Source organism: Zootoca vivipara, chromosome 4, assembly GCF_963506605.1.
Source record: "Zootoca vivipara chromosome 4, rZooViv1.1, whole genome shotgun sequence".
NCBI lineage: Eukaryota > Metazoa > Chordata > Lepidosauria > Squamata > Lacertidae > Zootoca > Zootoca vivipara.
In genome coordinates, this window is record NC_083279.1 from 98389965 (window position 1) to 98417335 (window position 27371).

Genomic DNA, 27371 nt, shown 5'->3' on the forward strand with positions numbered 1-27371 from the left:
GCAGGGCAGCTGACAAATGAAATGGAGGTATTAGCAGCCTTGGGGGACTGAATCACCCCCAGAGTCCAAGGGGGGGGGGGACTGGGGTTGGGCAATGGATACCAAGAAGCCTGTCACGTTGAGTGTCGGCTGCACAACTGTACGCATGAAAAGAAATAAGTAATTATAATATCACGGTTACATAGGCAGCTGTACACCAGGTGTTTTAACCCACTAGGCCCGTGGCCGTTCATTCCATTTCATGACTTCCCCCCTACTGTTAAGGAGCTTTCACAAGAGGTAACTGGAGCTACAGTGAAATATAGTCCAAGATTGGTGCTCGTATCTATGCTATTTGCTTCCAGGGGGGAAAAAACAAACCCATTTGCAAATAATGTGGAAACAAGTTCTGAACATGTGCCATGTTCCACTGTCGTTCCAGAAGTGGACTTCACCCTGTGTGAAAGCTCATATATAAATGTGGAAATGCAAAGTGAGGGAAACGTTGTGAAAATGGAATCGGCTTAATCGTCCTTTATTTTTAATCTAATGTGGATTGTTTGTTGCACCTTTGAGCATTCAAAGCTGCAAATTCCGCTCGGTCCTGGTGTTCCTCCTAAAAATGTAGATTTCCTGCTCCTTTCTGGCTGGTCAGATTTTTAATAACCAGTTATTTTATTTAAATTGCGCCTTTAGTAAACATTGTTTGCTTATGGTAGAGAAAAGCTTTGGAACTTGTCTATATGGAGCCAAGGAAGCAGAGGACTGCGATGTGTGGACATGTGTCTCCCGTCAGAGGTTTGAGCTGCCTTTCTGGTCCCGATGCAACAGAGGGACCTGAATCGAATTCTTCTGGGGAAAGCTGGTCCCCGACAGCAGTGGGATTTGGGCCTCCCCAGTTCCCTCTGTCCTTAGCTCATGCAGAGGAAGAGGGACACACAGGCTTGCTGTCACACCACAAAATCCCCCGCTATAGCAACAAACACAACAGCCAGGAAGGGGTCCCGCCTGGGAGTCTGGGCTAGATCACATTTGAGGTATCCTTTCTGCTCTGTGCCTTGCATCCTCTGAGCACAGAGGACAAAACTGTTGTGCATATTGTCTTGTGGCTATTAGTAATCTTAGAAGGACTCCCAGTTCTTTGGCTTTTGGGTTTTGTTTTAAATAGCAAATTGTGGCCTTTTCTTCCCGCAGAGGCAAAGGCTTTCATTCCTGCTGGCTTTTTCCTTTTTCAGCCTCCCTTCGAGAGCTTGCTTGGTTATAGCAGAGTGATGATTTGTGGGTTGTTGGTTTTTTTTGTTCTTAATACACACACAGCGTGTTTTCGTGTTTTAATACACACGCCTTAAGCTTTCCTAGGAAAGGCATGCATCTCCTCCGCCACTAAATTGTTGGTGAACTAAGACCCCCTTCCTGGGTGTTAGCCACATGATGCAAGACCTACTCAGAGTATTCCTGAGTTAGGGCATGGCTAACTCAGGTGCATTAATGACAATGGGCCTACTCTGAGTAGCTGGCTACAACCCCTTGTTTCTAATGTTGTCTAACCAGATTTCTCCAGAAAGTCCAAAAGCAAAGCAGACTTTCCTCCCAAGGTATTCTGCTCCTGTAAATGGAGGTTCTGTACACATGTTGTGGTTGAAAACCACCAATAGACCCATCCTTCATGAGGAAGATTTATTGCCGTAATTTCATTGTAGACAGGTTATACATTGACAATAAAGGTTATTATTATTATTATTTTTATTATTATTATTTAAATGAGACTCCATTAATAATAATAACTTATGTAACTATTATTTTGGTGAGGGTCCTTAGCCACAAGGGAAAGGGAATCACGTACATATTCATGTTCTCTTTTGCTCCTACTTTGCAAGAGCCATTGCAGATGAATAAATTTATGGCTCGCTTCCTTCGGCCAGCCCTCTGCCCACACTTTCCATCCTTTCCGCCAAGTCAAGAAACATTTTTGAATGGGATTAAAATAGGAGGAGATTTCGTGTTCCTGAGATCCAACCTCTAGCTGGATCTTGGCAGGGAATTTCCTCCAGGGTTCTGGCTGAATCTCATCGGAGACGGAAAGGTTTCTCCTCCTTTCCCTTCAGCCCAGTTTACTTGTGAACATTTCATTTCCTGGGATTTAAGAGGGAGGGAGGGAGAAGCTGGTAATTTGAGGCTCCCTTTGGGCAGCCGTAGCTGGACATCTGTGTTGGTTGCCACCCACGATCACACTTTGACTCTTTAAAAACAAATCCCCCGGTCCAAGCCTGTTATTTTGTTCATGTGTCCAGGGAAGAGGTGTTCTCCAGAGTGTAATTGTGCCCCAAAACTTATTTCAGGGACGTTGTTTTTGGTGAAAGTGAAGTTGCGCCTCTGTGCATGTGCAGAGATGGTTGTTGTTGTTTTTTAAAGCTATAAATTAATGCATTACTAAATAAACCCTCTAGGGTTTAGAGCAGGCACCCCCAAACTTCGGCCCTCCAGATGTTTTGGACTACAATCCCCATCATCCCTGACCACTGGTCCTGTTAGCTAGGGATCATGGGAGTTGTGGGCCAAAACATCTGGAGGGCCGCAGTTTGGGGATGCCTGGTTTAGAGGCTGGGGTCCCAGGTTAGAGGGTGTGATTTCACTAGCCACCGAACCCTCTTTCTGAAAAGGCATTGTTTGTGTGTGTGTGTCTTCTGAAGATAATGTCCCTCTGTGGTTTATGACTCTCCCAGCTCTGGAGGTTCTGCCAAAGTCCAGGACATCTCCTTGCAACCAAACCGACATAAGACAGTTTTTATTTAAGGCACCTATTTAGTGGCAACAGATAAATGTAGGTTTGTTTCAGTGGGTAATTTATATATAGATACAGCTGTTTTGCATGTTACGGGTTTTCAGTTGCCTTTGAGAAAATTGTGCGTTTAAAGATATGTTTACCAGTTCTGAGCCTGAATGGCCCCCAGGCTAAAGAGCTCTCGAGCCCCTCCAACTAGCAATTTTTCCTGCTGCGATCCTCACTTGAAACCGCAAGCCATCCCAGCTACTCTCGGTGAGGTAGAATCATAGAATCGTAGAGTTGGAAGAGACCACAAGGGCCATCCAGTCCAACCCCCTGCCGAGCAGGAAACATCATCAAAGCATTCTTGACATATGCCTGTCAAGCCTCTGCTTAAAGACCTCCAAAGAAGGAGACTCCACCACACTCCTTGGTAGCAAATTCCACTGCCGAACAGCTCTTACTGTCAGGAAGTACTTCCTAATGTTTAGGTGGAATCTTCTATCGTGTAGCTTGAATCCATTGTTCCGTGTCCGCTTCTCTGGAGCAGCAGAAAACAACTTTTCTCCCTCCTCTATATGACATTCTTTTATATATTTGAACATGGCTATCAGGTGAGAGCGTCTGGTTCAGAGCTCGGGTGGGGATGGTTTTGCAGTTGTTTCAAACAGACAGCGGTAATAACAAGGCCGTGAAGATTTCATGGGGAGCAAGTACCATGGAACGCATTGCCTCTGTGGGTGCCCCAAATACACCCAATTTCCGAGGCTCACTCTTTTTCCACTCTTGCCTTCGAGAACAAAGAAATTGCTCATATAGAATGTGAAAGGGCTGTTCTGAGCCGCTGACATTTTTTCTGATGTTTCTGCGGCTGTTTGGTTGGCTGTACTAACCCCAAGTACTGGGGTTGTTCTGCGTGTTCCTTCAGATGCAGGATACATGGGTCTCTTTTGTTTAGGTAAGAAGGGGCGTGATGGAAAAAGATTATGCCTGGTACGCAGAAAGTGAGCAGAGAAAAGTTTCCCTCCTCCTTTCCTAATGCCAGAACCTGTGGACAAGCTGAATGCTGGAAGACTTAGGACAGGGGAAAGAAAGTTTTTCCATGCACTGCATAGTCAAACTGTGGAACTCCCTGCTACAGGAGGCAGGGATGGACACCAACTTGGACGGCTTAAAAAGAGGATTGGGAAAATTCATGGAGGAGGAGAGGGCTATCGATGACTTCAGGCCATGATGGTTCTGCTTTGTCTGGGGCAGAGTCTGGGGCCGCAATGCTGCTTCTGAATACCAGTTGCTGGAAACCACAGGAGGGGAGAGTGTTGCTCTTGTTTTGTCCAGCAAGGAGGAACAGTCTAAGTCTTTCCTCCTTTTTTCCCCTTGCAGGAATTTCATCCGAGCCTCCCCCACCCGAACCACTGCCCCCTCCTTGGCAGCTGTTTGGGCTTTATGACAGCACCAGAGGGAGGGAGGGAAGGAGATATACCAGCATAGACTGCTCAGGTTGCTGTTGATTTGAGAAAATTGTGTGCTCCTTAAAACAATGATGCAGAAAGCTCAGAGCTTGCTAGTTTTGTGTGTGTGTGTGTGCACATCTGTTTGTAGTGCTACCTTGGTTCTCCAACTTAATCCATTCCGGAAGTCACCAAAGCGTTCTAAAACCAAGGCTTTCCCATAGAAAGTAACGCAAAAATTATTTTCCCATAGAAAGTAACGCTTTCCCATAGAAATGGATTAATCCGTTCCAGACTTTTAAAAACAACCCCTAAAACAGCGATTTAACATGTATTCTACTATCTAACGAAAGCATTGATCCATAAAATGAAAGCAGTAATCAATGTTAGAATCATAGAGTTGGAAGAGACCACAAGGGCCATCCAGTCCAACCCCCTGCCAAGCAGGAAACACCATCAAAGCATTCCTGACAGATGGCTGTCAAGCCTCCGCTTAAAGACCTCCAAAGAAGGAGACTCCACCACACTCCTTGGCAGCAAATTCCACTGCCGAACAGCTCTTACTGTCAGGAAGTTCTTCCTAATGTTTAGGTGGAATCTTCTTTCTTGTAGTTTGAATCCACTGCTCCGTGTCCGCTTCTCTGGAGCAGCAGAAAACAACCTTTCTCCCTCCTCTATATGACATCCTTTTATATATTTGAACATGGCTATCATATCACCCCTTAACCTTCTCTTCTCCAGGCTAAACATACCCAGCTCCCTAAGCCGTTCCTTATACGGCATCGTTTCCAGGCCTTTGAACATTTTGGTTGCCCTCTTCTGGACACGTTCCAGCTTGTCAGTCTCCTTCTTGAACTGTGGTGCCCAGAACTGGACACAGTACTCCAGGTGAGGTCTGACCAGAGCAGAATACAGAATGATCGCCTCCTTGCCGTCAAATCCAGGGATGGGAATCGGATCTCAGAAACTTAGTCCTTCTAGGGCATGGATGTGTAGTGCATACTATGAAGATTGGAGTACCATGTCTTGAGGCAGTGAGTTCCACAGGTAAGCAAAGGATTTGCGAAATAGGTTGATTACCTTTGGGTCATTGCACGAGACATGGAATGGGCTGAGATTGCTGCAGTTTGTTAATGGCGATGAGAGTTGTTAGGAGATGCCCTCGCAGAGCGACCGTTCCCAGAGTTATTGGTGAAGAGGGATTGATTGTTAAGCCACCCTGGGAATTGTAGTTCTGGGAAGGTAATCGGGTGTCTAGGCCCGTTGGGTGTGAGTTTCACGGGCTCATTCATATTGCGCAATCATAGTGCCCAGTGCTTTACAGAGTACCAAAAGACGGGTCCCTGCCCCTAGCGGCATACAATTCAAACTTGAACACAAGAGAAATGGAAGTAGGGAGTCGGGACAAACAGGGGAAGAACATTGAGTCTCCGTTTCCCTTATATGTGCTTTTGCTTAGTGGCAGTGGGACAAGTGTCCCCAATTTGGTGCCCTCCAGATGCTTCAGGCTACGGTTGCTGATGTAACCCCCCCCAAAAAAAGCAACAACTGGAGGGCACCATGTTAGGGAAGGCTGCTGTAAGGGTGCGTGCCTTAGAGGAGGAGAGGCTTGCGCAGTGTGATGCAGCAGCAGCAAAAAAAAGCTAATGCGATTCTAGGCTGCATCCACAGAAGTCTAGTGTCCAGATCAAGGGAAGTCATATTCCTGCTCTGTTCTGCCTTGGTCAGACCACACCTGGAGTCCTGTGTCCAATTCCGGCCACCATAATTTAAGAAGGATGTTGACAAGCTGGAAGGCGTGCGGAAGAGGGCCACCAAGATGATCAAGGGTCTAGAAACCAAGCCTGATGAAGAACGGTTGAAGGAGCTGGGTGTGTTCAGCCTGGAAAAGAAGAGACTGAGAGTTTGCCAACTTCCGATACCTTAAGGGCCGCGCCATGAAAGAGCAGCCCAGCCAGCTTGTTTTCTGCTGCTCCAGAGGGCCGGACCCGAAGCAAGGGGTTCAAATGGCAAGGCGGGAGATTCTGACTAAACATTAGGAATTGGTGAAAGCTGATGGACTCTCTCCTTGGTTGGAGGTTTTGCAGCAGATGTTGGACGGCCACCTGCCAGCGATGCTGCGGCTGGGATTCCTACAGTGCAGGGGCTGGACTAGATGACCCTTGGGGGTCCCCTTCCAACTCTACCATTCTGCGATTCTCTGTGTGGGCACCCCCAGCCCCCTCCCTCTGCCCCCCAGCCCCCTTCCACAACCTGTCTCTCTCTGCTTTGGTGCCTTTGTAGCCAGAACTGACTCTCCACCAGTCTGCGGAGACAAGAGACTCCCTGTTCTCTGCAGAGTCTGCCGCCTAAGCTGGGTTTCCCCCGCTGCTGGCTAAAGATAGACCTCCCTGCCTCCTCCTCCTTCCCTCCTCCACCTCCTCCTCTGCCAGCATCCTGGCTTGGGAGCCTGTGTGCTTTTCACTGAGTCACAGGCTGACGCTGCAGGGGGGGGGGTGGCAGAGAGGGAGAATATGTGTATATATCTGTGTTCCTCCAGCGCAGATGGGAAAACAAACCGCCACTATGCACTATAAATAGCTCTCGCCAGGAGGAAGAAAGATGAACTTCATTGCCGTCTCCGCAGAGGCTTTAACTTTGGGGCTTTAACTCTTTGGTGCAGAGGCTGAGATGCAGGAGGTCCGTCTCGCCCAGTGTCGTCAGCACTGACTGGCAGCAGCGTATCAGGGTTCAGGCAGATGCCAGGGATGGAGCCTGGGACCTTCTGGCTGAAACAGCTGCTCCGTGGAGTTGGAAGGGATCCCTGGGGGGGGGGGGTCATCTAGTCCAGGCATCCCCAAACTGCGGCGCTCCAGGTGTATTGGCCTACAACTCCCATGATCCCCAGCTGACAAGACCAGTGGTTGGAGAAGATGGGAATTGTAGTCCAAAACATCTGGAGGGCCGAAGTTTGGGGATGTCTGATCTAGTCCAACCCCTTTGCAATGCTGGAACCACAGCAGCTTCACAACTTCAGCCCAAGGTAAAAAAAAACATTTTGAGGTAGATGGCAAGGATGCCCGTTTTACAGATGAGAAACTGAGGCTGGAAGAAAATGGCTTGCTTGAGACCACTTTATTTGTTAAATCATTTGTTTGCTCGTAAGATTCCTTCACTGCTTTTCACTGCGAGGTCCCGAGGGCTGGTTAGATAACAAGAACCTACGGAGGGCCTGCTGGATCGGGCCAGTGGCCCATCCTGTTCTTCAAGTGGCCGATCAGATGCTTGTGGGAAGAACGCCAGCAGGACCCGAGTGCGAGATCACCCTCAGTTTCCACCAACTGCTCCTCAGAAGAAGAGAAGAAGAAGAGTTTGGATTTGATATCCCGCTTTATCACTCCCCTTAAGGAGTCTCAAAGAGGCTAACATTCTCCTTTCCCTTCCTCCCCCACAACAAACACTCTGTGAGGTGAGTGGGGCTGAGAGACTTCAGAGAAGTGTGGCTAGCCCAAGGTCACCCAGCAGCTGCATGTGGAGGAGCGGAGACGCGGACCCGGTTCCCCAGATTACGAGGCCACCGCTCTTTGACAGTAAGAGCTGTTCGGCAGTGGAATTTGCTACCAAGGAGTGTGGTGGAGTCTCCTTCTTTGGAGGTCTTTAAGCAGTGACAGGCATATGTCAATAATGCTTTGATGGTGTTTCCTGCTTGGCAGGGGGTTGGACTGGATGGCCCTTGTGGTCTCTTCCAACTCTACGATTCTATGATTCTTAACCACTACACCACACTGGCATCGCTGCCTCCAGGGAAGAACATTAGCATCCCGGCTAGAAGCCCTCAATGGCCCCCTCTCTGCCCAGCATTGGGCCTCTTCTTCCATTGTGCACACGAAGCTATGCCCACCTGGCTTTTTCTTGCGCTGCGAAGGCAGAGTGGGAACCAAGGTCGTAGGCGTGTGGGGTTGAAGACGTGCCGTGGCTTCCCCTTCGAGAGTAGCCCTGCCTTGATTTCTGGGAAGGGTGATGCTGGGACCAAGAGAAGCCACGCAGAGTGAACCAGATGCTGTCATGCGGGCAGAGGGATGGAGGAAGCAGCGAGCCGTGCAAGCGCATCTCCTGCTCGGCTAGCAGGGTGTGACAGGCTGCCCCAGCCACACACTTCTGGGTGGTAGTCGCTTCATATCTACAGTATCACACTTTCAGGAAATATATCTGTGCCCAAAGCAGCTCGCCTTAAAAAACACACACACTCCAGTCTAAATACAACAACCCTGAACATGATCAAAAGCATATGATATCGTTATATCCGTGGTTATGATTAATCCCCAGTGGCTTCTGCAGGAGGGGCTGAGAGATACCCCCTGCCTGAGACCCCTGGAGGACTGCTGCCGGTCAGTGTAGGCACTGCTGAGCAAGGCCACTCGAAGTAGGGCTTCCCAGACTTGGGTCTGTGGCTGTTTTGGGACTACAATTCCCATCATCCCTGACCACTGTTCCTGCCAGCTAGGGATGATGGGAGTTGTAGTCCAAACAACAACAACAACAGCTGGAGACCCAAGTTTGGGAAACTAAGCACGCAGATCAGTCCTGAGATTATAAGAACATGGGAAGAGCCTGCTGGATCAGGCCAGTAGGGGCCCATCTGGTCCAGCATCCTCTTCTCACAGTGGCTAACTAGATGCCTGTGGGAAACCAGCAAGCAGGATCTGAGCACAAGAGCAACTCTCCTTTGCTGAGGTTTCCAGCAACTGGGATTCAGCCATGGAGGCAGAGCACAAACATCCTGGCTAGTAGCCGCCAGCGGCCCTCTTTCTCCATGCATTGGTCTAACCCTCTTTTAAAGCTATCCATTTGGGGTGGCCATCCCTGCGTCCTGTGGCAGGGAGTTCCCCAGTTTAAACCAGGCGCTGTGTTTTCTCCGTCCTGACTCTCCCGGCCTTCGGCTTCCTTAGACGTCCACCAGTTTAAGTGTTATGAGAGAGGTCCTCTGCCTGCCATCTTCTGTGCCATGCCTAATTCCACAAACTCCTTATTGTGCCTCCTGAAGCTCTTGGCCCAGTCTCCGTTGGAAGCTCCTTGCGAGAGGCGTGCTCTGGAAATGCACAGGAAAGGGCGTCCAAAATAGCCCCAGCCTGCATGGCGCAGGCTGGTAATCCTGCCCCGAGTCTCCCAGCCCCTACATGTGAACTCCAAAGAGATTGGGGTGTGATGTGTGTGTGTGTGTGTGTGTGTGTGTGTGTGTGTTAGAGTAAACAACCAGCGATCTGGCAGGCTCTCTTGATGATGATGGCCTGGGTCATTCTTGGGAAGCATCCTTTGGTGCACAGGGGGCCTTTTGTCCCTCTCCTCAGCTGCTCTGACGTCTGGAACGGGGCTTCTCTGTCTGCTCAGGATTAGTCACTGGACCAGCCGTAACCCGAACCTCAAAGCGTTGGCGTCCGGCAGAGAAACCGGAGCCTGTGGAATGCATATACTGTATGCTGTGCAGGACTGTTCCTGGCCGGCAGCCCCCCCTCCAAACGAGGCCTTGCCGGGCTGGAGACGCACGTCCGTAAGGCTGCAAGGGGTATCACCAGAGTTGGTGGCAGGGCAGCCGTGCCAACATTTGAGGCCTGGAGCGGGAAAAATGCGTTCTTGCAGGTGGGACGAGGCCAGAGCAGCCTTTTCCCTAACCTGGGGCTTTCTGGGTGTTGTCGGACTACAACTCCCATCAGCCCCTGCCATGGCGCTATGGCTGTGCTAGCTGATGGGAGTTGTAGGCCCAAAACATTGATGCCAAAATCCAGCATCGCCTGAGCTCTGCGAGTGCGGCTTTCTCCCGATTGAAGTGCAGAGTGTTTGAGGACCAGGACATTTGCAGGGAAACCAAAATGCTTGTTTACAACAATTGTACTGATATCCTTACTATATGCTTGTGAAACGTGGACCACTTACAAACGCCATCTCCAACTCCTCGAAAGATTCCATCAGCGGTGTCTCCGAAAAATTTCACACATCACTTGGGAAGACAGGCGAACTAATATCAGTGTCCTGGAAGAAGCAAAGATCACCAGTGTCGAAGCAATGATTCTTCAACATCAACTTCGTTGGACTGCTCATGTTGTGCGGATGCCTGATGATCGTCTTCCAAAGCAACTCCTCTATTCTGAACTCAAAAATGGAAAGCGTAATGCTGGTGGTCAACAAAAGGGGTTTAAAGACGCTCTTAAGGCAAATCTTTAAAAATGTAGTATAAACACCAGCAACTGGGAAACACTGTCCTGCGAGCGCTCCAAGTGGAGAACAGCCTTTTACCAAATGTGTCTAGGGCTTTGAAGACACTCGAACTCAGGACGTGTTTAGGGAAGACAATCTTACTCAGCTACGAGGGATCACCAAAGAAGAAGAAGACAGCTAAAACAGCTGGAGTGGGGGAACAGGCCAGGGCTCAGCTGTCAACCCTCCCTTTTTTTTTTGCGGGAAACTCCCTTATTCCAGCGCCGTTTTCCACTGCTATCCCGGATTGTTAGATTTACCGTAGACCGCCCCCAGGACAGGTGAGGCTGCTGATCCCTTATTTTCAAATCCGAAAGTTGACAGCTATGAGCCAGGGCAGAGCAAGTTGGGCCTTGCGGAGTCGTAGCTCAGCATCTGGGAAGGCCAGCCAGATGGGCGGGGTATAAATAATAAATTATTATTATCATCATCATCCAGTCCTTCACAGCAAGCATAGCCAATGGGCAGGGATGATGGGAATTGTAGCCCAACAAGATCTCCAGGGTTGAAGGTTCCCCTTACCTGTTCGTTGCGACGCCCCTTAGGAGTGTTTATGGTTTATCGTTGCCCACGCAGCGCCCCCAATTGCTGCAGCTCAGGTAAGAGGGAAGAGATGCAGGCGCTTGGTGCGCAGAATGTCATAACCTTGGCACTGCCAGTCAAAGATAGCTGGTCGGAGATGCTTGAGAGACACCTGTCTCCACCAGTGATTGTGGCAATTCTGTGTTAGGCAGAATGTGCAAGGCAGAATGGCAACCATTCATTTAGAGGGGTGGAGGAAGAAGGGGGCTGTACCCCGCAGCCCACTTACCTCTTAGCACCCTCCAGCTAATCCTGCCACCCACTTTGGGAACGACAGATCTAGAGGGCAAAGCGGTTTGGCAAAGCCGAAAGTTCTCGCATGCAAAAAAAGGCCTATGCTGTGTTTCTGAATACAGTACGTACCAGCCTCTGGAAACCGCAAGAGCAAGATAAAGCTGCGGTCCGTGTTCAGGTCCTGCTTGCTGGTTCCCCACAATGGTCAACTGGTTGGCCACTGTGAGAAGGAACAGGAAGCTGGACTTGATCCCTTTGGCCTGATCCAGCAACAGGCTGCTCTTTTGTCCCTGCTCTTTCCTTTCTGCGGGGCAGATTCCCTCTAGATTGCCCCTCTAGATTGCCCCAGCCCCTCGCCGCCAATAACCAGCCGGAACAAAAGCGGTGTTGCAAAACGGAGGCCGTAGAAAGAGCCTCTTTTCCCGCCTGCCTAAACTTTGAAGGCTCCTAATAAGAATTTGAGAGGCGCGCCGGAGAGCCTTTTGCAAAGAAGATGGTTATGAGGCTTTTGTCCCCCGAAGGGTCAGCGAGACCCAGGCGTTTTTGGCAGGCTTCCCTGGTGACGGGGGAGGAAGGAGGAATCGGCAGCTCGGAGATGCGAGGAATTTCGGGTTGGATGTTTTAACTTGGAGATGTTTTGCAGGAGCTGAGTTTGAGCTGCTGCTTTTGCTGACTCAGAGCTTGCTGCTGAATCACCGTCTCCGCTTCCTGCCCCGAGTGGGTGTCCTTTTCTCAGAAGACACTTCTCCTTCTGCTACTGAATGGGGGGGGGAGGATGGGGGGGACGACTTGACTGCAAAAGCAGCAGCCCTGCATTTCCTGGGGTCAGGTAGGGGTGGCAGCGCCTCTTTTCTCTGCAAAGAGTCGTGTGATCCTGCTTTTACCAACTGTAGTCTGCTTTGCCAACTGCAGCCGTTCCTGGACAGGGAGACCCTGACCACGCATTGGTTCCCTCGAGGCTGGACTACTGTAAGATGCTCTTTGTGGGGCTGCCCTTGGGGGCGGCTTGGAAGCTCCCCCTGGTGCAGAATGCTGTGGCCGGATGGCTGATGGGAGCTTCTAGTCGAGAACATGTGGCCCCGTTGTTGAAACAGCCACACCTGGTTGCCCACTTACTGCCAATCCAGGTTCAAGGTCCTTGTGTTAATTTACAAAGCCCTGGGTAACTTGCCTCTATAGGTACGGTACCTCAGGGATCTCCTGAACCCTGACATTGCAGCTCGATCACCGAGATCATCTGCACAAGCATCTCTCGCCGTTCCCCGAGTTGGTGAGGCTCGTTTGAGCCTTTAGTGTCATCAACCAAGTCCTGTGGAACTCTCTGCCACCGGAGATTCAGTGGTCGCATTGTGTGCCAACTTCCAAACGCCTCCTGAAAACATTTCTATTCTGCCATGCCTGTGCAGGCAAATAAGAACACATACAGAAGTTAAACAACAGATCAACAGAGCCAGACTGATACCCAGAGAGAACTTGCTATCTGAAGAAGTGTGCATGCACACGAAAGCTTATACCAAGAATAAACTCAGTCGGTCTCTAAGGTGCTACTGGACAATTTTATTTATTTTTATAAAACAGGCGGCCCTGTTTAGGGAAGTTTTTAATGTTTGATGCTGTACTGTTTTTAATATTTGGTTGGAAACCGCCCAGAGTGGCTGGGGAAACCCAGCCAGATGGGCGGAGTATAAATAATAAATTATTATTATTATTATTATTATTATTATTATTATTATTATTATTATTATTATGTAGAATGGGGTGTTGCTTAGCCATAAGGCTTGGCCTCTGTCGAATAGATGGACTTGCTACTGGGTCCCCTGGCTCACTGTATTCCACCTTCAAGGTTTGCAGGGGGTGGGCAAGATGACCTTTTGGTGTCCCTTCCAGCCCTACAGTTCTATGACGCTATGAGGGCCAGAGGTCTCAGTCCCAGCCTCGCTGCTTGGAATCCTTTTTTTCTTTCCGAATGGGGGATGCTGAAGGCTGCAACTTGGCGCTTCCGCATGCAAAGCAGCTGATCTGCCACTGAGCTAGGAGGCTTCCCCCTCTCTCTCTCAAGCTGTTTTGGAGAAGGAAATTGGGCCGCAGGGTGGATGCGGCCCAGGGACACATCCTTCCCTTTGCCACGAGGGTTTTGTGTACACTACACAGCCGCCAACGCCCTTGCGCCTGATTACTCTCGCAACATCCCAGAGAGCAGCACGCCCTCCCTGGATCCCTCTGATTTTCTCCTCCCGAGGCTGCAAGCTGGTGCCAATTATTATTCATCTCCTTTGCCTGCTGAATAATACATTCGCCTGTGCATTACGTGGGGCAGGCTGGCCTTTCTCTGGTCAGGAGAGGAGAAGGGGCACGATTTTGCAAGTCTAGGAACCTGCTCTCCGTCTCTGTTTCTCTGAACTTTTGCAGAGCTCAGAGCTGTGAATGTTCACCTTGTCTCCCGTTGCCTTGCAACATCGTGGTTTCCCTTTGGCTTCGAACCATCAACTGCGGAAGCGCCCTGTGTAACACGGAAAATTCATCATACCTGTGATCTTTAATTTGGCTCGTTAAAGAAGACTGTCCCGCAGACTGTCTCTCCAGAGTGGTGCATGCTCTAGTTATCTCCCGCTTGGACTACTGCAATGCGCTCTACGTGGGGCTACCTTTGAAGGTGACCCAGAAACTACAACTAACCCAGAATGCGGCCCCCGAGACCACATAACGCTGGTCTTGAAAGATCTACATTGGCTCCCAGTACGTTTCCGAGCACAATTCAAAGTGTTGGTGTTGACCTTGAAAGCCCTAAACAGCCTTGGTCCAGTATACCTGAAGGAGCGTCTCCACCCCCATCATTCTGCCCAGACACTGAGGTCCAGCTCCGAGGGTCTTCTGGCGGTTCCCTCACTGCGAGAAGCCAAGTTACAGGGAACCAGGCAGTGGCACCCACCCTGTGGAATACCCTCCCACCAGAGGTCAAAGAGAACAACAATTACCAGACCTTTAAAAGGCATCTCAAGGCAGCCCTGTTTAGGGAAGCTTTTAATGTTTTAATGTTTGATTTCTGTATTTTAATGTTTTGTTGGAAGCCGCCCAGAGTGGCTGGGGGAACCCGGCCAGATGGGCGGGGTATAAATTTATTATTATTATTATTATTATTATTATTATTATTATTATTATTATCATCATTATTATCATTATTATCATTATTATTTATTCTTTTGCTCAGTTTCCTGATGCAACTAGTGACTGCCCGCCATTCCTGCGTGTGACGCCGCCAGGAAACTTTTGCCGGCCAGAGTGGCTGGGAGAATCCAGTCAGATGGGTGGGGGTGGTACAAATAATGAAATTATTATTTGCCAAGCTGGTGCAAGAAGGAGCCGGGTGCAAGAGAACTCTCCTTTCCTGCCGTTTCCAGCGACTGGTAACCGTAACCATTAGGAATAACTTTCTGATGGTAGGAACCATTCGGTGGTGGAACAGACTCCCTCAGAAGGTGGTTTTTTTAAGGAAGGAATTGGATGGCCAATCTTCAGCTGAGATTCCTGCCTTGCAGGGGGTTGGACTACATGACCCCCGGGGGTCCCTTCCAACTCGACAATTCCATGATTCTAAAAGCGGCCTTTTGTTTCCGTTCAGCTCTGCATGACAGGGATGGATTTCCCCCTTCGCTGTGTCTGCATCAGGGCCTCATGTGGTGGAGAGAGAGGCCAGCCCAAGCTTTCCACCCCCCAGTAATTTTAATGTTTAGCTATGCAGAGCCCTCATAGTTTGCCTCTCATTTGCAAAGACGTGGTGGGTCCCTGAGCGATGCGTTTTGTATATTCTGTTTTGTATAATTCACGCATGGTGCTCCAAAGGGCCAGAGAGTCTCGCAACAGCGGCTGCCCAGGGTGAAGCTGCCTTGCGCATAGTTAAACTTTGGAACTCCCTCCCTCAGGAGACAGTGATGGCTTTAAAAGAGGGATGGATTCAACTAGGACAGCTGTGTTCTTCCTCCATGGCTGGATGCAGTGATGCTTCTGAATTCCAGCTGCTGGAAACCGCAGGAGGGGAGAGGGTTCTTGTGTTCGAATCCTGCTTGCGGGTTTCCCATAAGGGGCGTCTGGTTGGCCCCTGTGAGAACAGGATGGGGCCACTGGCCTAATGCAGCAGCGCTCTTATTATGTTGTTAACCTGATGGAGGTCTTGGCTTGACTTTCTCCTCTCCCTCCAGCAGCCAGGGAATAGCACATCGGGAACAAGAGGCAGGGTCTTTTTGGTTGTGGCTCCTGAGTTGCAACACAGGGAAGTTCATCTGCCCCTCCCCTTTTTAACTGGTCTCTGGAGACTGTGCTCTTTCAGTGGGTAGTTTATAAAATGCATATATAGAGCTGTGCAGTCGGGGTGTGGGCAGCCAGCCTTTCAGCCGCTTGGCAATGCTGGACTCCAGCTCCCATCAGCCCCAGCCAGAACAGCCATAGGATGCTGAGGCTGATGGGAGTTGTAGTCCAAAACGTGGGAGGGGGTGGCCAGGTTGGCGAAGGCATATTACTTCCTTCCCTGATGTGCCGCTTTTATGTCAAGCAGCAAAGACTAAACCCAGGTGCACATGTGGCAAGAGTCTTTGACTTTATTGAGATTGAGGTTGAATCCTGACAAGACAGAAGTACTGTTTTTGGGGGACAGGAGGCGGGCAGGTGTGGAAGACTCCCTGGTCCTGAATGGAGTCACTGTGCCCCTGGGAGTCATTTTGGACTCACAGCTGTCCATAGAGGTGCAGGTTAATTCTGTGTCCAGGGCAGCTGTCTATCAGCTCCATCTGGTACGCAGGATGAGACCCTCCCTGCCCAAGGACTTCCTCGCCAGAGTGGTACATGCTCTAGTTATCTCCCGCTTGGATTACTGCAATGTGCTCTACGTGGGGCTACCTTTAAAGGTGACCCGGAAACTGCAACTATTCCAGAATGCGGCAGCTAGACTGGTGACTGGGAGCGGCCGCTGAGACCACATAACACCGGTCCTAAGAGACCTACATTGGCTCCCAGTTGTGTTTCTGAGCACAATTCAAAGTGTTGGTGCTGACCTTTAAAGCCCTAAACAGCCTCGGTCCAGTAGACCTGAAGGAGTGTCTCCACCTCCATCGCTCTGCCCGGACACTGAGATCCAGCACCGAGGGCCTTATGGCAGTTCCCTCACTGCGAGAAGCAAAGCTACAGGGAACCAGGCAGAGGGCCTTCTCGGTAGTGGCACCCGCCCTGTGGAACGCCCTCCCACCAGATGTCAAAGAGAAAAACAACTACCTGACATTTAGAAAACACCTAAAGGCCGCCCTGTTTAGGGAAGTTTTCAATCTGTGATATTTTAATGTATTTTGGTATTTGTTGGAAGCCGCCCAGAGTGGCAGGGGAAACCCAGCCAGATGGGCAGGGTATAAATAAAATAATAATAATAATAATAATAATAATAATAATAATATCTGGGTTTATTATAAACTGGCTTTCATTACAAGATACCTGCAGTTGTTTTTAATTGTTTTCATTTGTGCAATTGCTTCTTATGTGTTTTTGCACTGTAAAATCGCTTTGAGATGCCTTGCAGAAAGCAATTTAGTAAATAATAATAATAATAATAATAATAATGTACACCCACTTTAAAAAAAAGATCTCAGGGTGGTTCGCAGAATAAAGTACAAGATAAAAACACAAGTCAATAATTAAAACAACGCCCAAAGAAGCAACAACCGCCCCTTCCCACAGACCCATTTAAAAGGCTGTAGAATATTAATCAGCCCAAGGCCTGGTGGAAAAGGAACATTTGTGAGTTTGTCAAAACTGCGGTGTTCTCTAGGCAGTGCCTCTGAGCATGTTCCCCCCCCCCCCCCGGGTTGGTGCTTTTAATTTGCCCCTGATTTAAGCGCAACCCATCGCAAGTGCCCAGAGATCAGGGTTGTCCAGATCAGGGTGTGTGTGGCGGGTTCATGTAAGGGAGAACGAAACCCCATAGCTTCCCATTTTTGAGATTTGAGTTCCTCTCTAGCTTCACCTCAATAGTCACCCCCCTGTTTTAAACCTCTCTTTCTCTCCCCCCCCCCAAATTCCTTTTGTTGTTGCCATAGATTCCAGAAGCACGTCCACACCTACCGGATCTTGCCGGACGAAGAGGATTTCCTGGCTGTGCAGGTGAGCTCCGCACCTGTCGCCGTCCACCTTTTGCAGAGTTTGTGTAGATTCCGTTGCTTCCGGCGACAGTTGCGCACGAGGATCTGTGGCTCTATGCACCCAAAACGCTGTTGTTTTGTTCCTGGGTGGATTTCTCTGCACGCTTTTGAAGGAAATGGGTTCGGGGGGGGGGAGGGTATAGGCATTCCCAGGAGCAGGGGAGAATCCCGAAATCAGTTCTGAAAGACGAATGACTCCTCACGGTACACCAGCCATAGAGGCGCACTTCCAAGATGTTTCAAACTACGTTTCCCATCAGCCTCAACCAGCAGGGCCTGCTCCCATCAGCTCCCAGTGTCAGATGGCAAGTGGTGCCTGGGAATTATGGGAGTTGTAGTCTGAAACTCATCTGCCACAGATGCTCTGGCTGAAATTCCTGCATTGCAGGGGGTTGGACTAGATCAGGCATAGGCAAACTCGGCCCTCCAGATGTTTTGGGACTACAGCTCCCATCATCCCTAGCTAACAGGACCAGTGGTCAGGGATGATGGGAATTGTAGTCTCAAAGGAGGGCTGAGTTTACCTATGCCTGGACTAGATGATCCCGGGGCGGGGTGTGTGTGTGTCCCTTCCAAACCTGCAGTTCTACGATTCTGTGATTCTATGAAACATTCGGAATCCAAAATGGCATAAGACTGCTGTTCATAAAAAAATGCGGTTCAATGAGACTCCCTGTTAAAGAATCATAGAAAGTGTAGAATTGGAAAGGGACCCCCGTGGGTCATCTAGCCCAACCCCCGCAGTGCAGGGATCTTTGTGCCCAGTGTGGGTCTCGAACCCACAACCCCGAAATTAAAGAGTGTCATGCTCTGCCGGCTGAGCTATATAACTGTTGTAACATTCAGGGCAACGTTCGGCGACGTGCAGAGTGGAAAAGAAGGTGGCTCTTGCCCAGGGGTTAATGACTAGCCCCCTTGGCTGGAGAAGACAGAAGGGTGGGGGTGGGGTGGGGGTGGGCTCAGGCCAGGCGGTCCCCAGGGACGTGAGCGACGCTTCTCCCTCCTGACCGCGGAAAGGGTGATCCTTTAGCCCAGCGCTGTCTCCAGGGCAGAGCAGGGGTTGGCAAGAGCCCCACAGATGCCCACACACTGCTGATCTTGGCAGGAAGTCTGCCTGGCCCAGGCGATGGTTCATTTATAGCACAACAGTAACCTCATTGTGCCGTCCAAGCCAGCAGGAAAAAGTGAGCCCTGGAAGAGGGGGGGGGCCTGAAAGGAGGACATTCCCCAGGTCCAACCCCCCCCCCTGCTGCCCAGCTTGTGTTGCAGCAAGAGCTCGGATGCAGAATCCTAAGCGAGCCCTGCTCTCTGCCTGCAAGGGGGGTGGGTGGGTTGCAGTGGGTGCTGGTGGGGGAAGGAAAGCTTCTTCGCTGGCCTGGGATGGCCCCAGCCGTCAACTGATCGGAGCGGCTTCGCCCTGGCCAAACAGGGAATTCTCAGCAGGCATTTCCTGTTTTGTGCTCCAGAGGTTGGCGAGGCTTTTAAATGGTTGGGAATCAGCCTTTCTGAGTCCATTTTGCCTTCGGTGGGGGGCGCGCGCGCAGAAGCAACAAACACACATGCATCGGCAGAGGGTTGGACTAGATGACTCTTGGGGTCCCCTCCCAGTTCTGTGATTCTATGTGGCGCCCATCCCGGCAATGCTGAAATAATCTCAGTTCGTTGCACAGAAAAGCCAGCTCTGCGGCTTGAGTAAGCAACAACCTCTGGTCCTTGGCTTGTGGGAAGGAAAATCTTCAAAGAGGCACTCATTCCACCCCCCTCTTCCCTCCCCCCCTCTGCTCCTTACACTTGGCTTTTTGAGTTATCCGGGCATTGCTTGACCTCATTGCTTCTGTTTGCAAGCTCCGAAGGGCTCAGAATTCATTTTCTGTATTAAAACAAAAACAAAAACCAGGAAGTGAAGTGGAGATTCTCAGAGCCAAGCTGGGTTCTGCAAACAGGGGGGGGCCTGGTCTCTGTTTGCCAAGGTAATGAGAAAACTGTCGAGGGTATTGACTGGGGAGGGTGCTCAGACCTTCTTCCCGCCCCCCCCCTCTTAGCAAGTGACCCTCACTGCGTTTGGTTTCAGAGCCTGGTTGTGGGAGAAAGCTTTTCAAAACAACCCTAAGAGGATTTGGGGGAAGGATTGTTTGGCAGTGGGAGGTTTAGACCCCCCTTTCCCACATGCAGACCCCCCCTCCCCATCCAGAGATGCCCGGGATTAGAGCAAGGGGCGTCTCTCTTGCATGCCCCCCCCCATGCCACCGAGCTCTTCCCATGTCCATGGGGTGAGTTAAAACAGCTCTTATCAAGTGTCGTCACTTTAGTGAAAGGTTGTTTTCTGCTGCTCCAGAGAAGCGGACACGGAGCAATGGATTCAAACTACAAGAAAGAAGCTTCCACATAAACATTAGGGAGAACTTCCTGACAGTAAGAGCTGTTCGGCAGTGGAATTTGCTGCCAAGGAGTGTGGTGGAGTCTCCTTCTTTGGAGGTCTTTAAGCAGAGGCTTGACAGGCATATGTCAAGAATGCTTTGATGGTGTTTCCTGCTTGGCAGGGGGTTGGACTAGATGGCCCTTGTGGTCTCTTCCAACTCTATGATTCTATGATTCTAGTGGGGTTCAGGATTCGGGGGCTGAAACTGCTGCGAAGCCGTCCCAGTTCAATCCTGTCTTCATAGGCCCAGGCTGGGCAGGGTTCAGGTCTTCTCCCGCCTTGGGCGACCTGCCACAGGTGTTTCGTGATGCAGCTAGAGGGCCTTTTGCAGCCACAAGGCACAGGCTGATCTATCGGCGACTGACCTCTGTCACTTCCTGATTCCTGAATAGTAGCTTCTGTCCTTCTGATCTCCTCCCAGCGGTGACGCTTGTGGGCTGGCGGCGCTCGAGGAAGTTTGCCTGTGACCTTTGTGCCGTGGGAAGCTGTTTGGCTCAGAGTACGGCCTCGTGGACAAAGGGACCTGGTGGGAGGTGTAGTGCCAAACATTCCAGTTGGGGAAGGACGATGGTGGGTTATCTGTATGAGGTTCAAGGAGATCTGCCAGCAGCAAAAGGGCAGAATTAGGGGACAGAGAAATGGCTTTGATACTCGGAGGTCCATGCCCAGCCTTCCTTATAGGTGATATTTCTCTTTCTGCCCTGCATTCAAAATGACTGGTGGATTATGATGGACTAATTTTGCATTACAGTGCTACCTTGGTTCTCAAGCTTAATCCGTTCCGGAAGTCCGTTCCAAAACCAAAGGGTTCCAAAACCAAGGCGCGCTTTCCCATAGAAAGGAATGCAAAATGGATTAATCCGTGCCAGACTTTTAAAAAGAACCCCTGAAACAGCAATTTAACATGGATTTTACTATCTGATGAGACCATTGATCCATAAAACGAAAGCAATAATAATAATAATAATAATAATAATAATAATAATAATAATAATAATAATAATTTATTATTTATACCCCGCCCATCTGGCTGGGTTTCCCCAGCCACTCTGGGCGGCTTCCAACAGAAAAATGAAATAAAATAATCTATTAAACATTAAAAGCCTCCCTAAACAGGGCTGCCTTCAGATGTCTTCTAAAAATCTGGTAGCTGTTTTTTTCTTTGACATCTGATGGGAGGGCGTTCCACAGGGCGGGCGCCACCACTGAGAAGGCTCTCTGCCTGGTTCCCTGCAATTTGGCTTCTTGCAACGAGGGAACCGCCAGAAGGCCCTCGGTGTTGGACCTCAGTGTCCGGGCAGAATGATGGAGGTGGAGACAGGTCTACTGGGCCGAGGCCGTTTAGGGCTTTAAAGGTCAGCACCAACACTTTGAATTGTGCTCGGAAACGTACTGGGAGCCAATGTAGGTTTTTCAAGACCGATGTTATGTGGTCTCGGCGGCCGCTCCCAGTCACCAGTCTAGCTGCCGCATTCTGGATTAGTTGTAGTTTCCGGGTCACCTTCAAAGGGAGCCCCACGTAGAGCGCATTGCAGTAGTCCAAGCGGGAGATAACCAGAGCATGCACCACTCTGGCGAGACAGTATGCCACTGTAGCAGCCAGAATACTAATTGCCCCAAAGTGGAAATCACAAGAAATACCTTCAATAACGAAGTGGCAAACGAAGTTGCTTGATTTTATGGAAATGGCCAAACTGACCCACAGGGATCAGGACGATGAGAAATTCCATAAAGAATGGAGTAAATTTGTAGATTATGCTAAAGGCAATTATAAAGGAATGAAAACGCTAGCGGTTATGAGATAAATCCTATCTCTTTGATTTTAAGTTAAATTGGATAATATGCGAGAAGATTGAACTAATTTACCTGCTGGGGGAGGAGGAAAGTCAAAGCTGGAAAAAGCTTTATGTTGTATAGTTGTCAATTATTTATGGTACAAATTGTAAAAATTTGAAAAAGAAATCAATAAAAATGTGTTGGTCAAAAAATATATTGAAAGCAATAATCAATGTTCTGTACTATAAAATAAATAAGACAGTATTGTAGATGATTCTAAAAATTTCAAAAAAAATACCTTCCTTGCACTGATGATAGTCATTTTTTAAAATCCATTTCTGCAATCACACAATGCATCAGTAGCTGAACTGGGTTCCACACAGTCACAAAAACAAATGAACCCCAAAAGCCTCAAAAACAAAAATGCAAAATAAATAGCAAAAACAAAAGCACCAAACTTAATCCGTTCCGGAAGTCCGATTGACTTCCGAAATGTTCGGATACCAAGGCGCAGCTTCTGATTGGTGCAGGCACCCCGGAAACAATCGCCGATGTTCGGCTTCCAAAAACCATTCGAAAACCGGAACACTTACTTCCCGGTTTTGGGAGTTTGAGAACCAAAGCTTTTGAGAACCAAGGTACCACCGTGTTATCCCATCACCCAATACAGTTCTACAAGGTAACTTGCAGCAGTACTTATAAAGGTATTGAAACGAAAACATCTAAAACCAGTCACTCTGTTTTGCAAGAATATGAAAAACTTCCAAAGGAGACTGATTTGATCTTCCTGCTTCTTGCAGTTAGATTTATCCCCTTCTGTGTCAATAGCTAACAGTAGTAAAAGCAACAGCTTTCTACAAGTCTTAGGATTCCCTTATAAAGTACATTTACCGCTTTAGTGAACATATTTTGCTATTACTCAGCACTAACAAATTCCTCACCGCTGTGACATTTTTTTTCTGCTTTTACAATTCCATCTCCTTATTTCAGGACAGGGGAGGTTGTATAATTTGACCCTTGCCGACTGCAGCCAGGTGAGCTGGCAATCCGTTTAATTTCATCTCTGCTTAAAACGCAGAAGCTCAAGAATGCTCAATCTCACCTGGTTAACACTGACCCCTATAATGGGTAGGCAACCTAAGGCCCGGGGGCCGGATGCGGCCCAATCGCCTTCTAAATCCGGCCCGCGGACGGTCCGGGAATCAGCATGTTTTTACATGAGTAGAATGTGTGCTTTTATTTAAAAGGCATCTCTGGGTTATTTGTGGGGCATAGGAATTCGTTCATGATTCCCCCCCAAAAAATATAGTCCGGCCCGCCACAAGGTCTGAGGGACAGCGGACCGGCCCCCTGCTGAAAAAGTTTGCTGACTCCTGAATGGATTCTTCCAAAAGAATGTTGTTTGTTAAGGGTGCTGAGAGTTGATAGGAGACACTCTGTTCCCAGAATTACAGTTCTTAGAGAGGTTTTAACAACCAATCCAACTGGGGGGGCAGAGTTGCCATCGACAGCCTTTCCCCCCTCCATGGATTTGTCTATTACTATTTTAAAGCCATCCAGGTTGATGGCCGTCACTGCCTCCAGTGGCAGGGAGTTCCGCAGGCTAACTTCGTCCCTGGGTTCTAGTGCCATGAGAGAGGGAGAACAACGTTTCTCTATCTGCTTCCTCTGTGCCAAGCCTCTTTCCTGCATTTTCTCCAAACCTAAAAAATCCTAAACGCTGCGACCTTTCCTCAAGGGGGGAATCGCTCCACACGGCTGCCGTTTTCTGAACCCTTTTCCAACATCCTTTTTAAGGCGAGGCGACCGGAATGTCTTTCTCTGTCTTTGCCTTGACGGGTCCTGCTCCCTCCTTTCCCTGCAGACATCTCAAGGGGTCCAGGTGAGGCGGTTCAAGACCCTGAGCGACCTCATCACCCTCTACCTGCAGCCGAACCAAGGCCTCGTCTGCACGCTGCTCTTCCCTGTGGAACGGGAGAAGGACAAGGAGAATGTGGAGGACAGGGACTACTCAGGTACAAGCACACCTTTGTACCCCAACCCACAGGTGGTCGAACTTATCTGCTCCCCTCTCGAAAGCCCTTTGCACCAATGGGGACAGGAAGACCCTTACCTTAAGGCAATGTTGGCCAAACTTGGGTCTCCAGCTGTTTTGGGACTACAATTCCCATCATCCCTGACCACTGGTCCTGTTAGCTAGGGATGATGGGAGTTGTAGTTACCCGATGTGAGGCAGAGAAGCCCTCAAGGGCCAAGCAAGATGACAATTTGGGACCACCTTATCTACAAGACTGACCGCTTCGATCAGCAGAACTTGCCCTATTACAAGCGCCACAAAATTCGTGTTCCACATTTGTAAGAACTTGTATATAATTTTTTAAAAAAATTATATATACAGATAACTTTGGAACTCCCTGCCTATTGACCCCAGGAAGGCACCCTCGCTGCCCTCTTTTTCGGCACCTGCTAAAAACCACTTTTGTTCAGACAAAGCCTGCCCACGTGTTTAGGAAGCCGGTGTGAGTTTTAATCTGCTTTTAGTTTATTGGTATTCCAACTTTCCAGATGTGTTAATTTATTCCTTCCTGATAGTTTTATTGTTTTGGGGTTGTTCTTTTTTTTGGTATTAAACAAAACAACAACCACCCTGCCAGCCGCCCACACATTGCAGCTTGGTGACCCTGTTTCAGCCGACCGTTTGCCTTCTGCCTTCCACAGATGGGGAGGACGAGAAGCCCCCGCTGCCGCCCCGATCAGGGTCCACCAGCCTTCCTGTTGGCAGCACTGCCGCCGGCCTGGCTAGCAACGCCCCTGCTGTGCAGGATGGAGCACTCGAAAGGTAAATAATACCCTTTCCGCATCTGTAAGAAATGGATCTTTTACTCTCCGGAACTCCCTGCCACTTGACATTAGCCAGGCCCCTTTGCTTTACTTACTCCTTTCGGCTAAAAACAGTTTTGTTTCACCTACCCACAAATCCTGATATGTTTTTAATTTATTGCTTTTTTTAAAAAAAATATTGTTCTTACTATTAATTTTTTTCTTTCTTTTATTAAACAGCTCTGAGGTTTTTTTTAAAAAACAATCAAGTGGGGTGTGTGTGTGTGTGTGTGTGTGTACATACATGGGTGAAACTCGGAAAATTAGAGTATCGTCGAAAAGTGTGTTTATTTCAGTAATCCAACTTAGAAGGTGAAACCAATATATGAGATAGATGCATGACATGCAAAGCAAGATATGTCAAACCTTTATTTGTTGTCATTGTAATTATTTGTCGTTAGGCGGGTTAATTATAACTGGAATGTAATTAATGAAATGTAATAGCGATGTTTATTTTTGTATTATTGTAACTATTTGTTTTATTTCTGTGGAATTTCCAAAAGAAAGCATTTTTAAAAATTAAAAGAAAAATAAAAAATAATAAGTTGCATTACTGAAATAAATGCACTTTTCGACGATATTCTAATTTTCCGAGTTTACCTGTATATACCATTAGGTATAAAATATGTGAGGATGTGGGTTTCTGCCAGTGGGGTATGCTGGGGGTTTTGTTTTTGCTGCCCACCCCCTTTGCAGATGTTGGTGGTCTTCATCCTCTAGTACCGACTGCCCCCCTCCCAAATTTGACCAGGTCCCTTTTCTCTCCCCCTTTAGATGTGATGCAAGATTATCTAATTGTGAAATGTACCTCTGAAAATGTAGTTATCTGTTTGTTTTGCTTATGAACTGCTTCCCGTAAAACAGCCTGGTGCAATTTAACATGTCCTGAGCCCCCCCCCCATCGCTCTCGGCACCGAGTAAGAATGTTGAGAGATTCAGCATGCAGCGCAGAGTTAAACTGGGGAACTCCCTGCCACAGGAGGCAGTGATGGCCCCCAGCTTGGGTGGCTTTGAAAGAGATTTAGACAAATTCATGGAGGGGAAGGCTTATCAATAGCTACTAGCCATGAGCAGCCCTTTTGGGGCATTAATATCCAGAACACCCTTCTTTGTACAAAATGATTTTATCTGTTTGAATTTTGCTTTTGTTTTGAGACCTTTTTTTAAAAAAAACACAAAGCACTCAAAACAAAAATGAATGAATGTATGATAATGGGAAAGTCGCCTTCCCCTCTGTGCCTCCGTTATATCGTAAGAATCTCAGAGGGGCCTGCTGGATCAGGCCAACGGGGACCCATCTAGTCACAGAATCATAGAATTGTCGAGTTGGAAGGGACCCCTAAGGGTCATCTAGTCCAACCCCTGCAAGACAGGAATCTCCGCTAAAGCATCCCTGACAGATGGCCACCCAACCTCTGCTTCAAAACCTCCAAGGAAGGAGAGTCCAGCGCCTCATACTGTCAGAAAGTTCTTCCTAACGTTTAGTCAGAATCTCCTTTCTTGCCATTTGAACCCCTCTCCTCCTTTGCTCAAAGACAAAGATGGCTGCTCAGTTTCAGGGTGTCAGCCCCCCCCCCCGTGTGCCTTCAGGACTCCCTGGTTCTGAATGGGGTAACTGTGCCCCTGAAGAACCAGGTGCGCAGCCTGGGAGTCATTTTGGACTCACAGTTGTCCATGGAGGTGCAGGTCAATTCTGTGTCCAGGGCAGCTGTCTATCAGCTCCATCTGGTACGCAGGATGAGACCCTACCTGCCCGCAGACTGTCTCTACAGAGTGGTGCATGCTCTAGTTATCTCCCGCTTGGACTACTGCAATGCGCTCTACATGGGGCTACCTTTGAAGGTGACCCGGAAACTACAACTAATCCAGAATGCGGCAGCTAGGCTAGTGACTGAGAGCGGCTGCCGAGACCACATAACACCGGTCTTGAAAGACCTACATTGGCTCCCAGTACGTTTCCGAGCACAATTCAAAGTGTTGGTGCTGACCTTGAAAGCCCTCAACGGCCTCAGCCCAGTATACCTGAAGGAGCGTCTCCACCCCCATCGTTCTGCCCGGACACTGAGGTCCAGCTCCGAGGGCCTTCTGGCGGTTCCCTCCCTGCGAGAAGTGAGGTTGCAGGGAACCAGGCAGAGGGCCTTCTCGGTGGTGGCACCTGCCCTGTGGAACGCCCTCCCATCAGATAAACAACTACTGTACCTGACTTTTAGAAACAAAATAAAAAAATTCCTTCAGTAGCACCTTAAAGACCAACTACTTAGTTGGTCTTTAAGGTGCTACTGAAGGAATTTTTTTATTTTGTTTCGACTCAGACCAACACGGCTACCTACCTGTAACTGACTTTTAGAAGACATCTGAAGGCAGTTTAGGGAAGATTTTTAATGTTTGATCTTTTATTGTGTTTTTAATATCCTGTTGGAAGCCGTCTGGGCTGGGGAGGCCCGGCCAGATGGGCGGGGTATAGGCAATAAATTATTATTATTATTATTATTATTATTATTATTATTATTATTATTATTATTCCTCTTACAGCGCCACCAACGGGCTGAGCACCGTTTCCCACGAGTACCTGAAAGGCAGCTACTCCCTCGACCTGGAGGCTGTGAAGGCTGGTGCGAGCAGCCTGCCCCACCTGAACAAAACCCTTGTCACTTCCTGCAAACGCCTGCACAGGTGAGACGGGAAAGGGGAGCAGAGCAGCGCCCGCCTGCCTGTTGACATAATAGGCGGCTGGTGAATCGTGCTTTGGGTAAAAAGAGTTGGAACAAGGCTTGCTGCGAGGGCCAGCTCTTCAAATCAGGGCTGGGAGCGGCTAGTAAAAACCTCAAAATAAGCAGAATAAGCTTGGGCGTTGCATGCAGTTAGTTCAGGCAATT

At 48.9% G+C, this 27371-nt stretch overlaps 1 protein-coding gene across 2 annotated transcripts in view; it reads left to right on the forward strand.

The window, feature by feature from the left end:
• The window catches only part of INPPL1 (inositol polyphosphate phosphatase like 1), a 75932-nt gene that overhangs the window by 7506 nt on the left and 41055 nt on the right, over nt 1-27371 (forward strand). For both annotated transcript variants that reach the window (XM_060273962.1, XM_060273963.1), the window contains exons 2-5: nt 17319-17382; nt 23480-23630; nt 24334-24454; nt 27028-27168. In XM_060273962.1, the coding sequence (XP_060129945.1) occupies nt 17319-17382; nt 23480-23630; nt 24334-24454; nt 27028-27168 (477 nt within the window). The remainder of the gene's footprint in view (nt 1-17318; nt 17383-23479; nt 23631-24333; nt 24455-27027; nt 27169-27371) is intronic.